Consider the following 18,727-nt stretch of genomic DNA (forward strand, 5'->3'; position numbering starts at 1 on the left):
GACATATTAATACCAATTTACAGAAATAAAAAGTATTAGAGAGTACTGTGAACAGTTTTATACTAGCAGATTAGATAATTTAGCTGAAGTGAACAAATTCCTAGAAATGCACAACCTGCGAAAACTGAATCATGGAGAAAATCTGAATGTACCTAGAACCAGTAAAGGGATTGGATACATAATCAAAACCATATTATAAACTAATATCAAAAGACTCAAATTTCTGAAATCAGAAATGCAAATGGACATATTAATACCAATTTACAGAAATAAAAAGTATTAGAGAGTACTGTGAACAGTTTTATACTAGCAGATTAGATAATTTAGCTGAAGTGAACAAATTCCTAGAAATGCACAACCCGCCAAAACTGAATCATGGAGAAAATCTGAATGTTCCTAGAACCAGTAAAGGGATTGGATACATAATCAAAACCATTTGCAAAACAACAAAAAGACCTAAAGCAGATGGTTTCACTGGTGAAGTCTACCAAATACTTAAAGAATAATTAACACCACTCCTCAAATTTTCCCAAAAACTTGAAGAGGAAGAGCATTTCTTAACTCATTCTATGAGGCCATCATTACCCAGACACCAAAGCCAGACAAAGATACTACAAGAAGAGAAAACTATAAGCCAATATCTCTTCTGAGCATATATGCAAACGTTTTCAACAAAATACTGGTATAATAGTTGCAGCAACATATTAAGCAGGATTATATACAGTGACCAAGTAAGGTTTATTCCTGGCATGCAAAGATGGCTCAACAAATGAAATCCAGTCTATGTAATAACACCGTATTAACAGAATTAAGGAAGGGAGGGGGAAAATGGTTATTTCAATTGATGCAGAAAAAGCAATAAACAAAAATCAAAATATCCTTTCATGATTAAAAAATCTAACAAACTTGGAACAGAGAGAAAATTCCTCATGGATAAACAAGAGGTGGTATATACATACATTGGAATATTATTCAGCCTTAAAAAGGAATAAGATTCTGATACAAGTAACAACATGGATGAACCTTGAAAACATTACACTAAGTGCAGTAAGCCGGACACAAAAGGAAAAACATGGTTCATCTTATATGAAGTTCTTAGAATAGTCAAATCCATAGAGACAGAAAGTAGAATGGTGGTTACAAGGGAGTGAGGGGTGTTAAGAGAAGATGGGGAGCAATGGGCACAGAGTTTCAGTTTTGAGAAGATGTCAAAAATTCTGGAGAAGAGTAGTGGATTTACTTGGATGACAATGCACATACTTAATACCTCTGATCCCTACAGTATTGTACCCTTTAAAATGGTCACTTATATGTTACATGTGTTTCCTCACAATTTTATTTTTATTTTTATTTTTATTTTTATTTTTATTTTTATTTTTATTTTTATTTTTATTTTGGTATCATTAATCTACAATTAGATGAAGAACATTACGTTTTCTAGGCTCCTCCCTTCACCAAGTTGCCCTGACATACCTCTTCACAGTCACTGTCCATTCGCGTAGCAAGATTCTGTAAAATCACTACTTGTCTTCTCTGTGTTGTAGAGCCCGCCACGTACCCACACCACATTATACATGCTAATTGTAAGGCCCCCTTACTTTTTCTCCACCCTTATCCCTCCCTTCCCACTCATCCTCCCCAGTCCCTTTCCCTTTTGTAACTGTTAGACCATTCGTGGGTTCTGTGATTCTGCTGCTATTTTGTTCCTTCAGTTTTTCTTTGATCTTATACTCCACATATGAGTGAAATCATTTGGTACTTGTCTTTCCCCACCTGGCTTATTTCACTGAGCATAATACCCTCTAGCTCCATCCATGTTGTTGCAAATGGTAGGATTTGTTTTCTTCTTATGGCTGAATAATATTCCATTGTGTATATGTACCACCTCTTCTTTATCCATTCATGTACTGATGGACACTTAGGTTACTTCCATTTCTTGGCTATTGTAAATAGTGCTGCGATAAACATAGGGGTGCATCTTTTTCAAACTAGGCTGCTGCATTCTTGGGTAAATTCCTAGAAGTGGAATTCCTGGGTCAAATGGTATTTCTATTTTGAGCTTTTTGAGGAAGCTCCATACTGCTTTCCACAATGGTTGAACTAACTTACCTTCCCACCAGCAGTGTAGGAGGGTTCCCCTTTCTCCACAACCTCGCCAACATGTATTGTTGTTTATCTTTTGGATGATGGCGATCCTTACTGGTGTGAGCTGATATCTTATTGTGGTTTCAGTTTGCATTTCTCTGATGACTAGTGATGTGGAGCATCTTTTCATATCTGTTGGCCATCTGAATTTCTTCTTTGGAAAAGTGTCTGTTCAGCTCCTCTGCCCATTTTTTAATTGGATTACTTGTTTTTTGTTTGTTGAGGCATGTGAGCTTTTTATATATTTTTGATGTCAACCCTTTATCGGATCTGTCATTTAAGAATATATTCTCCCATACTGTAGGACACCTTTTTGTTCTATTGATGGTGTCCTTTGCTGTACAGAAGCTTTTCAGCTTGTTATAGTTCCACTTCTTCATTTTTGCTTCTGTTTTCCTTGCCCAGGGAGATATGTTCATGAAGAAGTCACTCATGTCTATGTCTAAGAGATTTTTGCCTACGTTTTTTTCTGAGAGTTTTATGGTTTCATGACTTACCTTCAGATCTTCGATCCATTTTGAATTTACTTTTGTGTATGGGGTTAGACAGTGATCCAGTTTCATTCTCTTACATGTAGCTGTCCGGTTTTGTCAGCACCATCTGTTAAAGAGGCTGTTATTTCCCCATTGCATGTCCGTGGCTCCTTTATCATATATTAATTGACCATATATGTTTGGGTTAATATCTGGAGTCTCTATTCTGTTCCACTGGTCTGTGGCTCTGTTCTTTTGCCAGTGCCAAACTGTCTTGATTACTGTGGCTTTGTAGTAGAGCTTGAAGTTGGGGAACGAGATCTCCCGCACTTTATTATTCCTTCTCAGGATTGCTTTGGCTATTTGGGGTCTTTGGTGTTTCCATATGAATTTTTGAACTATTTGTTCCAGTTCGTTAAAGAATGTTGGTAATTTGATAGGGATTGCATCAAATCTGTACATTGCTTTGGGCAGGATGGCCATTTTGACAATAGTAATTCTTCCTAGCTAAGAGCATGGGATGAGTTTCCATTTGCTAGTGTCCTCTTTAATTTCTCTTAAGAGTGTCTTAATATTTTTCAGGGTATAGGTCTTTCACTTCCTTTGTTAGGTTTATTCCTAGGTATTTCATTCTTTTTGATGCAGTTGTGAATGGAATTGTTTTACTGATTTCTCTTTTTATTACTTCATTGTTAGTGTACAGGAGAGCCACAGATTTGTGTGTGTTAATTTTGTATCCTGCAACTTTGCTGTATTCTGATATCAGTTCTAGTTGTTTTGGACTGGAGTCTTTAGGGTTTTTTATGTACAGTATCATGTCATCTGCAAATAGTTTAACTTCTTTACCAATTTGGATTGGTTGCATTTCTTTGTTTTGTCTAATTGCCGTGGCTAGGACCTCCAGTACTATGTTGAATAAGTGTGGGGAGAGTGGGCATCCCTGTCTTCCCAGTCTCAGAGGAAAAGCTTTCAGCTTCTCGCTCTTCAGCATGATGTTGGCTGTGAGCTTGTCATATATGGCCTTTTTTATGTTGAGGAATTTGCCCTGTATACCCATTATGCTGAGAGTTTTTATCATGGATGGATGTTGAATTTTGTTGAATGCTTTTTCAGCATCTATGGAGATGATCGTGTGGTTTTTGTCTTTCTTTTTGTCTATGTTGTGGATGAGGTTGATGGATTTTCGAATGTTGTACCATCCTTGCATCCCTGGGATGAATCCCTCTTGTTCATGGTGTATGATCCTTTTGATGTATTTTTTATTTCAGTTTGCTAATATTCGGTGCGTATTTTTCATGTATGTTCATCAGGGATATTGGTCTGTAATTTTCTTTTTTGGTGGAGTCTTTGCCTGGTTTTGGTATTAGGGTGATGTTGGCTTCATAGAATGAGTTTGGGAGTATTCTCTCCTCTTCTATTTTTTGGAAAACTTTAAGGAGAATGGGTATTATGTCTTCTCTGTATGTCTGATAAAATTCCGAGGTAAATCCATCTGACCAGGGGGTTTTGTTCCTGGGTAGTTTTTTGATTACTGCTTCAATTTCTTTGCTGGTGATTTGTTTGTTTAGGTTTGGTGTTTCTTCCTTGGTCAGTCTTGGAAGGTTGTATTTTTCTAAGAAGTTGTCCATTTCTTTTAGGTTTTTCAGCTTGTTAGCAGACAGGTTTTCTTCATATTCCCTAATAATTCTTTTTATTTCTGTGGGGTCCGTAGTGATTTTTCCTTTCTCATTTCTGATTCTGTTCATGTGTGTTGATTCTCTTTTCCTCTTAATAAGTTTGGCTAGAGGCTTATCTATTTTATTTCTCAACGAACCAGCTCTTGGTTTCATTGATTTTTTCTGTTGTTTTATTCTTCTCAATTTTATTTCTTCTCTCATCTTTATTATGTCCCTCCTTCTGCTGATTTTAGGCCTCATTTGTTCTTCTTTTTCCAATTTTGATAATTGTGTCATTAGACTATTCATTTCAGATTGTTCTTCCTTCCTTAAATATGCCTGGGATGTTATATACTTTCCTCTTAAGACTGCTTTCGCTGCATCCCACAGAAGTTGGGGCTTTGTGTTGTTGTTGTCATTTGTTTCCTTATATTGCTTTAATCTCTTTTAATTTCATTGTTGATCCATTGATTATTTAGGAGCATATTGTTAAGCCTCCATGTGTTTGTGAGCCCTTTTGCTTTCTTTGCACAATTTAGTTCTGGTTTTATACCTTTGTGGTTTGAAAAGTTGGTTGGTAGGATTTCAATCTTTTTAAATTTATTGAGGCTCTTTTTGTGGCCTAGTATGTTGTCTATTCTGGAGAATGTTCCATGTGCACTTGAGAAGAATGTGTATCCTGTTGCATTTGGATGTAGAGTTTTATAGATGTCTGTTAGGTCTATCTGTTCTAGTGTGTTGTTCAGTGCCTCTGTGTCCTTACTTATTTTCTGTCTTGTGGATCTATCCTTTAGAGTTAGTGGTGTGTTGAAGTCTCCTGAATTGAACGCATTGCATTCTATTTCCTCCTTTAATTCTGTTAGTACTTGTTTCACATATGCTAGTGCTCCTGTGTTAGGTTCATATAAATATTTATAACGGTCATTTCCTCTTGTTGGACTGAGCCCTTTATGATGATGTAATGTCCTTCTTTATCTCTTGTTAGTTTCTTTTGAAGTTTGTCTGATACTAGTATTGCAACAGCTGCTTTTTTCTCCCTGTTGTTTGCATGAAATATCTTTTTCCATCCCTTGACTTTTAATCTGTGCATGTCTTTGGGTTTGAGGTGAGTCTCTTGTAAGCAGCATATAGATGGGTCTTGCTTTTTTATCCATTCTATTGCTCTGTGTCTTTTGATTGGTGCATTCAGTCCATTTACATTTAGGGTGATTATTGAAAGATATGTACTTATTACCATTGCAGACTTTAAGTTTGTGGTTACTAAAGGTTCAAGGTTAGCTTCTTTACTATCTTACTGTCTAACTTAACTTGCTTATTGAGTTATTGTATACACTTTCTGGTCAGTCTTTATTTCTCTCCCTTCTTATTCCTCCTCCTTCATTCTTCATATGTTGGGTGCTTTGTTCTGTGCTCTTTTTAGGAGTGTTCCCATCTAAAGCAGTCCCTCTAAGATACCCTGTAGAGGTGGTTTGTGGGAGGCTAATTCCCTCAACTTTTGCTTGTCTGGGAATCGTTTAATCCCTCCTTCATATTTAAATGATAACGTGCTGGATACAGTATCCTTGGTTCAAGGCCCTTCTGTTTCATTGCACTAAATATATCATGCCATTCTCTTCTGGCCTGTAAGGTTTCTGTTGAGAAATCTGATGATAGCCTGATGGGTTTTCCTTTGTAGGTGACCTTTTTTTCCTCTCCGGCTCCTTTAATACTCTGTCCTTGTCCTTAATCTTTGCCATTTCAATTATTATGTGTCTTGGTCTTGCCCTTCTTGGGTCCCTTGTCATGGGAGTTCTGTGTGCTTCTGTGGTCTGAGAGGCCATTTCCTCCCCCAGTTTGGGGAAGTTTTCCACAATTATTTCTTCAAAGACACTTTCTATCTATCCCTTTTTCTCTCTTTTTCTGGTACTCCTATGATGCGAATATTGTTCTGTTTCAATTGGTCACACAGTTCTCTTAATATTCTTTCATTCATGCAGATCCTTTTATCTGTCTCTGTGTCAGCTTGTCTACGTTCCTGTTCTCTGATTTCCAGTCCATTAATGGTCTCTTGCATATCGTCCATTCTGCTTTGAAGTTTTTCCAGAGATTGTTTTATTTCTGTATTCTCCGTCCTTAGTTCTTGCGTATTTCTCTGCAAGTCCATCAGCATGGTTATGACTTTTGTTTTGAATTCTTTTTCAGGAAGATTGGTTAAATTTATCTCCCCACATTCCTTCTCAGGAGAGGATGTGGAAGATGTCTGGGTTAGCCTGTTCTGGATCAAACCTTTTTTGCATTTCATGTTGATAGATGCAGTGGTATGCTATTGACTCGTCTGTCAGCTGGAGTTCCACTTGCTCATGGCCTTTCTTTACTGCGACAACGGTGACACCTAGCAGCTTGTGTTGGGCAGTTGCGCGTAGACTGGGTCTCTGTTTCTTGCCCCGCCGCTATGGAGGGAGCTCCCTTTTTGTGGTCGTGGCCAGCCTCAGGGCGCTGCTCTGCTATGGCGGGGCTGCTCCGGAGGGGGAATGGGTGGGGGGCTGTTTATCGCCATGTGGGGTCTCAGAGCTGCTGCCCAGGGGGTTAGGGTGCCTGCAGTTCCCTGGAATTCCCAGCTGCTGGGCTAAGTATCCCGGGATGCTTCCGTCCAGCGGTGGGGTCCCTGTCCCTTTAAGACTTTCAGAAAGCACTCGCTTTTCTTTGTCCCAGGGGTACTGGCAGCAGGGACCTGCTCACAGGTCTTACTGTCCTGTTTCCCTAGTGTCCAGCACCCCACACACTGTGTGTCTGCACTCTGGGTGCGGAGGGCTAGGGCTGGGTGTTTAGCAGTCCTGGGCTCCCTCTCCCTCGCAGCTCTGACTCCTCTCCTCCCGCCGGGAGCTGGGGTGAGGGGCGCTTGGGTCCCACGGGGCCGGGGCATGTATCTTACCCCCTTCATGAGGCGCTGAGTTCTCGTGGGTGTGGATGTGGTCTGGCTGTTGTCCTGTATCTTCTGGTCTCTCTTTGAGGAATAGCTGTATTTGTTTTATTTTCAAAAATATATATTTTTGGGGGAGAAAATTCCCACTGTCCTACTGATGTCGCAATCTTGGTTCCGCCTCTATCTTGTCTATTTTTTTTTTTTTAAGAAAAAAATGAATAATTACTGTGTCCTCCGAAGCTTTTCTCTTTTGTTCACCTCTTTTATTCTTCTGTTAAGCCATTTACTCGTCATGGTGACAGCAGATCCCCAACTTCTGCCCAAAAGTCATCACGCAGGTCAACAGTCCCAACACCTGCCAAAAGGAGAAGTAGCGTCCTGTGGTCAGAGACGTTAGGCCTCAACATTAGAGAGTCTTTAACTGCCAAAGAAATCAAACGTCAGGAGGTAAGCTGCCATTCAGTAGTGAGAGCATGTATATTGGCTTATACCAGAAAAAAAGTACCTGTTTTTTAAATAGGTGTTTTGCCAGAAGATTAGCAAACTAATGCCTAAGGCAAAATCAACTTGCAATTTTGTATTTGACAGTAATTCTTAATACATGCTAAGCAACACTTTGTGATTGGTGGGGGTCTCTTGACGGGGTAAATTCATAATACATAGGGCACTATATAAAACATTGAGACTCCATTCTGAATTTGAGTTTTCAGACTGAGACACTTTAAAAAGGACTGTTTGAACATCAGTTAAATAATGGTGAACATCAATTGTACATAATTTTCCTTTCTCAGAGGAATGGATGGTAACTTATGATGTTTGTTTCATTTTTTTTAGGCAATATATGAAATGTCCCGAGGTGAACAGGACTTAATTGAAGATCTCAAACTTGCAAGAAAGGTCAGTGTATAATTTTTTGTCATACACTCTGGTTTTCAGAAATTATATTTAACAAATTCTAACATAGTTTTCTTTTTAGAAGCAGCAAGTATCTACTAGTTAATACTTTTTTTTACATGAGCTTTATTAGACACATCTTCAAATATGAATGTCAGTGAGAGAGTCTTTTAGGGGGATTAGCAAACATACTTTAATTTCTTCTATTTTTTACAGTAGAATTCACAGTAGCTTTTGTACAGTTACTCAAACTTGCATTCAAGTACAGATCTCTCATAATGTCTTCTTTGCTTGATCTCTCTGTGTGACGCATTTCTCCCCCTCTGGTAGGCCTACCATGACCCCATGTTAAAGTTGTCTATCATGTCAGAAGAGGAACTCACACATGTATTTGGTGACGTGCATGCTTACATACCTTTGCATGAAGGTGAGATATGCTACATAATTTTCTTTAGAATCTTGAACAGCAGAAATAAAAGGAAGTTTAAATCTAAACTTCTAATTTAGTGCTGCATTATTTCTACAATAAACCTCTTCTTGGTGTTTCTGCTTTTTTATGCTTCAGATTTGTTGGCAAGAATAGGAGAAGCAACAAAGCCTGATGGGATAGTGGAGCAGATTGGTCACATTCTTGTGAACTGGGTATGTAGTATTTTACTCCAGATAGTTTTTCACAAGTACATGCCACACTTGTCATTGTAATGAATATCAGAACCACTTGATCCAGGAACTGGATTATAAAAACAGATAACACATTAAAATTGAACAAATTTTTGTAGCTATGAGAACTTACAGTCTCTGTTTAAAAACCTACTTGATGAATGATACAGTTTTCTTTTAGATATATGTTCCTCCTTGCACAGAGTTTTCACATTATATGCTGTTAATTTTCTGTTTCATTTTTTCAGTTAATATTTGAGTGCCTGCCAGATGCTTGGCACTATTGTGGGAGGGATCACTGGGAATTGAGAGATAAAAGGCAGTCTCTCCATGACTAATCTAATGAGGGATAGTCAAGTAAAGAAACAGTCTGAAGGTTGGTGATGAAAGTGATACAGGAAGGCTATGGTGTCCTGGGACTAGAGAAGACTAGCATCTAACTAGTTGGGGAAAGTAAAAGTCATGAGTGTTTGGCTGAATTTAGCTACATTAGGGAAATTAGAAAAGGGTGTTTGGTGTTGGCCCAGAATACTCTACTCCCCCTAATATCACCTGCAGGACAATGCTCACAGCTTGTCAGCTTTCCAGAACAGCTGTGAGCTTTACGTTTCATGTTCACAAGCTTACTAATGGACTGACCATAGCAGGGACTTACCATACTTTGTTTTCTCGTGTCACTCTTCAGTTGCCAGGCTTGAATGCCTACGAAGGCTACTGTAGTAACCAGCTGGCAGCTAAAGCTCTTCTTGACCAAAAGAAACAGGATCCAGGAGTCCAGGACTTTCTCCAGCGATGTCTTGAGTCTCCCTTCAGCCGAAAACTAGATCTGTGGAGCTTCCTTGATAATCCCCGAAGTCGCCTAGTCAAATACCCTTTACTGTTAAAAGAAATTCTTAGACATACTCCAGAAGACCACCCTGATGTTCAGCTTTTGCAGGAAGCTGTAAGTAGTACAACTAATGATTCTTGTGTTTTCCAAATTTATACATTAGCTTGTCTTAGAAAGTTATGCAATGCTACTCCCAATTATGCATAGTGACTCAGCATCGAGAGGTGTTTGGTGGATGTTTTAAGCACCCCATATGCTCGTGCACCACACACTGAGTAATAAAGAGGCAGGACGCAATCTGTATTTATATTCTAATCAAAAGACTGGATTCTGGTCTTACCACTTCCACTAGCTAACTGGAGAACTTTGGGCAAATTACCTATTTAGGCTGAAACTGTTTCTTCATCTGTAAAATGAAGGGACTGACTGAATTAACTAATTTCAAGAGTCCCTTCAAGCTTTAAAATTCTATCATTTTGATGTGGTGTTTTAGCCCTGTAGGGACACTGACTACATTACTCTGAAAAGACTCCATCAGTTTTTTGATAATTTTTAGATATTGATAATACAAGGAGTTCTCTCCGAAATCAACTTGAAGAAAGGAGAGTCAGAATGTCAGTATTACATCGACAGACTGGAGTATCTGAATGAAAGGCAGAAGGATCCTCGAATTGAAGCAAGCAAAGTATTGCTTTGCCACGGGGAGCTGAAGAATAAAAATGGACGTGTAAGTGTATCTTAGAACTAATAGGAAATGAGCCATTGCTTCCCTTTCCCACCCAGTTTGTTTCCAAATAGATTATGAAGTAGGTTGTAAAATGGACTCATCAAATAGTGAAAGGTTACTGGTTTTTGTTCTTTGTTACCAGTTTTTATACCAGTTTTCATAATGCACACATTTGGTTTCTGTCTTTACAGAATAACTTAAATGTCTCTGGAGAATCAATAATATTTTATTTTTTAGTTTTGGAGCATAAATCAATTAGGCTAGCAGTTTTTCTGAATAAATTATTAGTTCCATGTTTCATAAAAAAATAACATATCCTTCAGAAGATTTTTCTGAAGAGTTGATAGTGATGGAAGTAGTTTTAGCATTACTAACCAGATTTCTGCAGCAGACTAACTGGAAACAAACTTACTTTTGGAATTTTAATTGAAAAATTACCTGCCGGAGCTGAGTATAAGCATGAGTGGTGTTTTTTGTTTCATTATTTGCTTTTCAGAAGCATGATTAATAAGTTGAGGTTCTTTTGTGAAAAAGGTGAAATCTGATGTCTCTGATTTATATTGTGAGTCCCAGCTGTTCTTTAAAGACTGAAATTTGTGTGGGGCAAAGTAGAACCATTAACATTTATACCAACTTGCATTCTTTAAATCCTTACTTTGTTAGAAGACTTTGGTATACAATCCTGGTCTTTCCAGGCATGTTGCTACTGATAGGTCTTTGTGGGGTGCAGTGATTACTCAGCTGCTACCTCATCTACTGTTATATGCCAATAAAAAGTTTTTATAGTCTGAGATTAGACAGGCTCTCCAAGCAGAGCATGCATCGCCTTCGAATCCTCCTCTTTCTGAGGTCATGTATAAGGGGAATCTCAAATAAATGTGATGAAATCAGTCATGTCTAAATTCCAATCACTTAAAATCACAGGGTTCCACATTTAGGAAGTATTTGTTTCTCATTTCTGCAGAAATTTTACGTTTTCCTGTTTCAAGACATCTTGGTTTTGACTCGTCCTGTTACACGAAATGAGCGTCACTCTTATGAAGTTTACCGACGACCAATCCCCATCCAAGAGCTGGTCTTGGAAGACCTGCAGGATGGAGATGTGAGAGTGGGTGGGTCCTTTCAAGGGGCTTTTGGCAGCTCACATAAAGGTAAAAATGCAAATTGTAAAATTGTTTCAATTAACAAACTCAGAACCTAAGTGAATTTAGTTTTAATCTTTAAAAATTCTGTCTCAGATTAATATATAAGATACATTTAAATATTCACACAATTCAACTCCCCACACCAAAATCTGATTTAAAAAATGAGAACCTGAATGAAAATTTTCTGAAGATGTACAGATGGCCAACAGACACATGAAAAGATGTTCCGCATCACTAATCATCAGGGATGTGCAAATCAAAACCACAATGAGATATCACTTTACACTAGTAAGAGTGACTAGTATTAAAAAACAAACAAATAACAAGTATGGGCAAGATTGTGGTGCACTGCTGGTGAGAATGTAAATTGGTGCAGCCTCTGTGGAAACAGCGTGGAGGCTCCTCAAACAGTTAGAGAGGAATACCATATTATCCAGTAACTCCACTTCTGAATACTTACCTGAAGAAAACAAACACTAATTCAAACAGATATATGTATCTTTATGTTAACTGCAGCACTATTTACAATAGCCAAAATATGTGTCCATCAATAGATGAATGAATGAGGAAGATGTGGATACATGTGCAATAACTCAGCCATAGAAAAGAATTAAATCTTGCCATTTGTGACAGCATGGATGGACCCAGAGGATATTGTACTAAGTGAAAAAAGAGAAAAACAAATACCATATGATTTCACTTCCATCATACAGCATCTGAAAAACAGACAAAACAAATAGGCTCATTCAGACAAAGAATAGGTGGTTGCCATGGTGGGGTGGGGTATTAGGCAAAATAGGTGAAGGGGATAAAGAGGTGCAAACTTCCAGTTACAAATTAGTCACAAACTGAAGGTACAGCATAGTGAAAATAAAAAAGAATTCTGTTTCCACACAAAAAATTATAAATGAAAGGATTCCATTGTCCTATAGCTGCTGCTGTCATCAAGTTGTGCTCTGACACCAGTAGGTGCATCTAATAATGTCCCAAGGCTTTATTTAATGCATCCACCTAACAAGTGTATATGTATAGAAATTCCAGCACCCACACCAAGATTATATGACCATTTTATCTACACAAACTGTTTTTAAGTCTGATTTCCTTTCTTTTTTCCAATTTTTCTTTTCCTAGCTAAAAATGTATTTAGAGTTGGCTTTCAAGACCCCTCTCCAGGCCAGTCTCTCACTCTGCAAGCCAATGATGTGTTCCACAAGCAGCAGTGGATCAACTGTATTCGAGCCGCCATAGCCACTTTCCAGCAGGCCACCAGCCCAGCCGAGCTGCAGGGTTTGCCCGAGCTCCATGAGGAGTGCGATGAGAACAACCCCTCTGCTGGGAATGTCGAAACCCAGAGAAGGGCATCTACAGCATCCAGTGTGACTCAGGTCGAAGTTGATGGGGACGCTTCAGCGTGTCTCCCCTGCGTGCACCACAGACGACATGAAGAGTGTCAGAGCGCACTGAGCACAGCCTGGCTTCCCAAAGCCAAGGGACAAATCTCCATTGGGTGTTGAATGGAAAGAGACTTTAGTATAAAGGAAGTTCTGTGTATTACTGGTGCAGAGCCTGTTTATTTATAAATGTATACAGTTTGGGTTTTCTTGTAATGTGAGCATGGGAGCGTTGCAGGGTTACTTAACACTAGTATTCACATTTTCTGTTTTTGGTTCTTTTTGTTTTTTTTTTAATGGCAACTAAAGATATATATACAGATTACTGTTAAAACTGCAGCCTTCTTTTTTAAGATATATCCTCATAATTTGGAACATGAAGCCTGGTATTTTTAATCAAATGAAATATTTATGGAATTGGTTTCTTCTTCATTCTAAATTCATTAGGACTTCCTAATACCTACCTGTTGTGATATTTACAATATCTACCAAACCTTAAAATTTTGCAAATACTGGGATTTTACCAGTGTTTCTTTGATAAACTACGTGTGCAGAATTTGAAATTCTAACATTGTCTCCTAAAATCTACACATAATACAGGTGTGTAATACATTAGAATTTATACTGAAACATAAGTTCCTTTTGAAACAAAGTGTAAAACTTTATACAGATATTCCATTTTATGAACTGGAATACTTTATATTAGTTTTTTTTCTCTACACCTTCCTCATTTTCATTCACTTAACCTGCCAATTATTTAATTTTTTTTTCTTATAATGTAGTTTTTGGTATTTGCTTTATTTATTTATTTTTTACTTTGACACCTTTACAGATTGGTAGCCTTTATTTTTCCACCTTGATAAAAATGTGTACATATGTGCATATATAGATATATATATATATGTTTTTAAAATCATACTAGCTTTATCAGTGGAAACCAAGCCATACTGTTTTTGAGCCAATTAAGAAAACTGCGATTTTTCCAGTGTAGCATTGCAAGGTGGTGAACACACATGAACTGACTCAGTGTATTCTGGACTTCTGAAAGAATACCACCTTAAGGGTTTTGTTGAGAGCTTTAGTGTTGTCTGAAAAGCAAGAGGGCAGGCAGTTGGCTGCTAATACATAAAAAAGAGGGAAAAAGAGAGTAGTTTGGTCTTAAGGTAAAAATATCTGGTTGTGCTAGAAAATGCAAGAAGGTAGTAAAAGCTAAACTTGAGGGTATAGAGTAAGTTATTGAAGGCTTGGGGAAAGTGAATTTTATTTGTTGGTTTATAATACCTGCAAATAATGAGTTTGAAAAGAAGCAGGTGTGTTGAAAATCTGACCATATTATATCAATTTTTGTGGATTTATTCATGAGGTAAAAAGTAATGAATCTTTTACTCTAAAATATTTCTTTTCAAATGAGATCATAGTCTTTAAGTGGAGGACTAAATGCTCTGTGTCACAGCAGATATATAATGTTGATCATTCAAGGAAATGTTGACTATTCTGTGAATTGTATTTGGCCAGCGCAAGTGAAAATGGAGAAAGATTGTAAATAGATCAATCCAAATGGCTTCTTTTTATTTTATTTATTTATTTATTTATTTATTTGTTCATTTGTTTATATTTTTATCATTAATGTACAGTTACATGAAGAACACTATGTTTACCAGGCTACCACTCTCATCATATCCCCCCCACACACCCCACTACAGTCACTGTCCATCAGCGTAGCAAGTTGCTATATAAACACCACCTGTCTTCTCTGCATTGAACAGCCCTCCCTGTACCCCCCACAACACTATACATGCTAATCGTAATGCCCCCTTTCTTTTTCCCCACCCTTATCGCTCGCTTCCCACCCATTATCCGCAGTCCCTTTCCCTTTGGTAACTGTTAGTTCATTCTTGGGTTCTGTGTTTCTGCTGCTGTTTTGTTCCTTCAGTTTTTGCTTTGTTCTTATACTCCACATATGAGTGAAATCATTTGGTACTTGTCTTTCTCTGCCTGGCTTATTTCACTGAGCATAATACCCTCTAGCTCCATCCATGTTGTTGCAAATGGTAGGATTTGTTTTCTTCTTATGGCTGAATAATATTCCATTGTGTATATGTACCACCTCTTCTTTATCCATTTGTCTACTGGTGGACACTTAGGTTGCTTCCATTCCTTGGCTATTGTAAATAGTATTGTGATAAACATAGGGGTGCATATGTCTTTTTGAAACTGGGAAACTGCATTCTTAGGGTAAATTCCTAGGAGTGGAATTCCTGGGTCAAATGGTATTTCCATTTTTAGTTTTTTGAGGAACCTCCATACTGCTTTGCAGAATGGTTGAACTATTTTACATTCCTACCAGCAGTGCAGGATGTTTCCCCGTTTCTCCGTATTCTCGCCAGCATTTGTTGTTCCTATTCTTCGCTATGTTGGCCATCCTAACTGGTTGAGGTGATATCTCATTGTGATTTTAATTTGCATTTCCCTGATAATTAGCATTGTGGAGCGTATTTTCACGTGGCTGTTGGCCATCAATTTCTTCTTTGGAGAATTGTGTGTTCATATCCTCAGCTCATTTTTTAATAGGTTTATTTGTGTTTTGGGTGTTGAGGTGTATGAGTCCTTCATATATTTTGGATGTTAGCCCCTTGTCATATATGTCATTTATAAATATATTCTTCCATACTGTAGGATGTCATTTTGTTCTGCTGTTAGTGTCCTTTGCTGTACAGAAGCTTTTTAGCATGATATAGTCCCATTTTTTTCATTTTTTATTTTGTTTCCCTTGCCCAAGGAGATGCGTTCAGATAAAAGTTGCTCTCTAAGAGTTTTATCATTTCATGACTTACATTCAGGTCTTTAATTCATTTTGAGTTAACTTTTGTGTATGAGGTTAAACAATAATCTAGTTTTATTCTCTTGCATATAGCTATCCAGTTTTGCCAACACCGGCTGTTGAAGAGCTTGTCATTTCCCCATTGTATATCCATGGCTCCTTTATCATATATTAATTGGCCATATATGCTTGGGTTTATATCTAGGCTCTCTAGTCTGTTCCATTGGTTTATGGGTCTGTTCTTGTGCCAGTACCAAAGTGTCTTGATTACTGTGGCTCTGTAGTAGAACTTGAAGTTAGGGAGCGTAATTCCCCCTGCTTTATTCTTCTTTCTCAGGATTGCTTTGGCTACTCGGGATCTTTTGTGGTTCCATATGAATTTTAGAATTATTTGCTCTAGTTTGTTGAAGAATGCTGTTAGTATTTTGATAGCAAGTGCATTGAATTTGTAGACTGCTTTAGGCAGGATGGCCATTTTGACAATATTAATTCTTCCTATCCATGAGCACGGGATGTGTTTCCATTTATTGTTATCTTTAATTTCTCTCATGAGTATCTTGTAGTTTTCAGGGTATAGGTCTTTCACTTCCTTGGTTAGGTTTATTCCTATGTATTTTATTCTTTTTCATACAATTTTGAATGGTATTCTCTTCCTGATTTCTCTTTCTGCTAGTTCATCATAGGGAATGCAAGAGATTTCTGTGTATTCATTTTGTATCCCACAACTTTGCTGAATTCGGATATTAGATCTAGTAGTTTTGGAGTGGATTCTTTAGGGTTTTTTATGTACAGTATCATGTCATCTGCAAACAGGGAAAGTTTAACTTCTTCCTTGCCTGTCTGGATGCCTTTTATTTCTTTGTGTTGCCTGGTTGCTGTGGTTAGGACCTCCAGTACTATGTTGAGTAAAAGTGGGGAGAGTGGGGGAAGGTTTTTTACTAAGTAAAATAATTTTGCATTAATTTGAGTTGTGCTAAGTTGTATGTTTTATGGACTATGTCTCATTTATATTGGCATGTAGTTTCTTTTTGTATAATATCTTATGTTTGTGGGATGCATAGTGATCCTACAGGATGCGTCTTTTTCATTCCTGACATTATTTGTACCTTTTTAAAAAGAAGTTAACCATTGTATTAGTCTTAAACAAACCCATTGTCTTCCTTGACAGTTCCTCTATTATGTATGTTTTCTTTTCACTAAAATATGTTATCTTTATTATTTCCTTTCTTGTTTCTGTGGGCTGAATTTTCTGTTCTTTGTCTAATTTCTTGAAGTTGACAGTGCATCGTTTTTTCAGTCTCTTTTTCTATTGTATGCCTTTAGGGTTACACATTTCATGTAAGTGTGGTTTGCATATATAGCTTTTTGGTCATTGGGTTAATATTGTTTCTATAATTTCCTTTGTGATTTCTTCTTTGGCCCACAGGTACTTAGAAATTTACTTATTAATTTTTGAAGATTTTCTACTTAATCAGCTTAATTCCATTGGAACTGAAGAACATACTCCGTTATGATTTTGATTTTTTTGAAATATACTGAGACTTGCTTCATGACTCTGAATATGGCAATTTTGGAAAATGTTCTGTGTGTTTTTGAAGATCATATATATTCTGTAGTCATTAGGTGTAATGTTCTATATGCATATCCATCAAAAAAGGTTTATTCAGTGTTTAGATTGTTAGTATCCTTATTGATTTTTTTGACTGCTTGTTTTAACTATGAGAGAAATGTGTTAAAATCTTTCACTACAATCTATCAAACTGGATTTGAACATTTTGTATTTTTTGCTGTGTATGTTTTGAAGCTATATTACAAGATAGAAGCAAATGTAGAATTGTATCTTCTGGGTGTATGGGCATTTTTATTATTACGCAATATTCTTTAACTGTAATGTTTTTTGTTCTAAAGTCGTGTTTATCTGATAGCAGTATAACTACCATAGCTTTCTTTTGATTTGTGTTTTCATGGTATATCTTGTTTTGTAGTCTTGCTTTTGATCTTTCTGTATTATACCTAAATTCATTTATTTAAGTAGTGTAACTTTTAAAAAATCCATCCCTGAAATATTTATCTTTTAATTGACATATTTAGTTAATGTACATTGAAGATAATAACTGATGTATTTGGGCCTAAAACTGCTATCTTACCATTTGCTTTTTATTTGTTCCTTCTATTCAATATTCTTTTTAGAATCTCTTTTGTCTTTGGATTATTTTCTGTATCCCAGATTAAGCTTTATTTCTCTTGTATTGGTTATCGTAGAGATTATAGTATGCATCCTTGTCTTATTAAAGTCTAATGTAAATTAATACATTTTCCTCATCCTAAATAATTTGGAAGTCTTAGACCAGTGCTACTCAAAGTGTGGTTTTTGGTTCAGTCTGTGGTCTGTGATGGTTAATTTTATCTGTCAACCTTGTTAGGCCATAGTACCTAGATATTTTGTCCAACACTAGTCTAGATATCACTATAAAGGTATTTTAAAAATGATATTAAGAGCAGACTTCTGTAGGCTACTTATTCAAACTCAGTAGACCTTGATTAGAGCAGGTTATGTTCCACAAAGTGGGCGGCCTTCATCCAATCAGTTGAAGGCCTTGAGGAAGAGGGGTTTCTGCCTCCAGACTGCGTTCAGACTCCTGATGTACCATGAACTCTTCCCTGGGTCTCGAGCCAGCTGCCCAGCCTGTTGTGCGGATTTTCGACCTGCCAGCTTCCACAATCGTGTGAGCTGATCCCTTAAAGTAAATCTCTCTCTCTTTATATCCATCCTGTTGATTCTGTTTCTCTGGAGAATCCTGACTAATACAAGGCCCTACACCAGAACCTGGGGAGTTCACAAGGATTTCCTTCCTTGGCAGGTCCCAGATTCTCATTTTTGTCCCCTTGCCTTATAAGTTTGTTGAAAGTTTTGCTCCATTTCTGTGGCTCTCAGAAGGGAGATCTCCCTAGGGAAAAGGTGGTTGACAATGGTAGGCCCATTTCTCTGAGTTCCCTTCTTTTCTTGGTCTGTAATTATTCACTGCCCTGTTTGTTCTCTGTTGCCCTCAGACAGATTCAGAACTATTTTCTCAGCTTTCTAATT

The 18,727-nt window shown here is 37.4% G+C and overlaps 1 protein-coding gene across 2 annotated transcripts in view; it reads left to right on the forward strand.

The window, feature by feature from the left end:
• Positions 1-17,953, forward strand: part of LOC140847842 (neuroepithelial cell-transforming gene 1 protein-like) — a 65,980-nt gene extending 48,027 nt beyond the window's left edge. For both annotated transcript variants that reach the window (XM_073229228.1, XM_073229227.1), the window contains 8 exons: positions 7,455-7,622; positions 8,010-8,072; positions 8,400-8,496; positions 8,635-8,711; positions 9,415-9,672; positions 10,115-10,285; positions 11,250-11,436; positions 12,562-17,953. In XM_073229228.1, coding sequence (XP_073085329.1) covers positions 8,022-8,072; positions 8,400-8,496; positions 8,635-8,711; positions 9,415-9,672; positions 10,115-10,285; positions 11,250-11,436; positions 12,562-12,944 — 1,224 coding nt within the window. In that variant the 5' untranslated portion in view covers positions 7,455-7,622; positions 8,010-8,021 and the 3' untranslated portion in view covers positions 12,945-17,953. The remainder of the gene's footprint in view (positions 1-7,454; positions 7,623-8,009; positions 8,073-8,399; positions 8,497-8,634; positions 8,712-9,414; positions 9,673-10,114; positions 10,286-11,249; positions 11,437-12,561) is intronic.
• The last annotated feature ends 774 nt before the right edge of the window (positions 17,954-18,727 follow it).

The sequence above is a fragment of the Manis javanica genome, chromosome 2 (assembly GCF_040802235.1).
Source record: "Manis javanica isolate MJ-LG chromosome 2, MJ_LKY, whole genome shotgun sequence".
Lineage (NCBI taxonomy): Eukaryota > Metazoa > Chordata > Mammalia > Pholidota > Manidae > Manis > Manis javanica.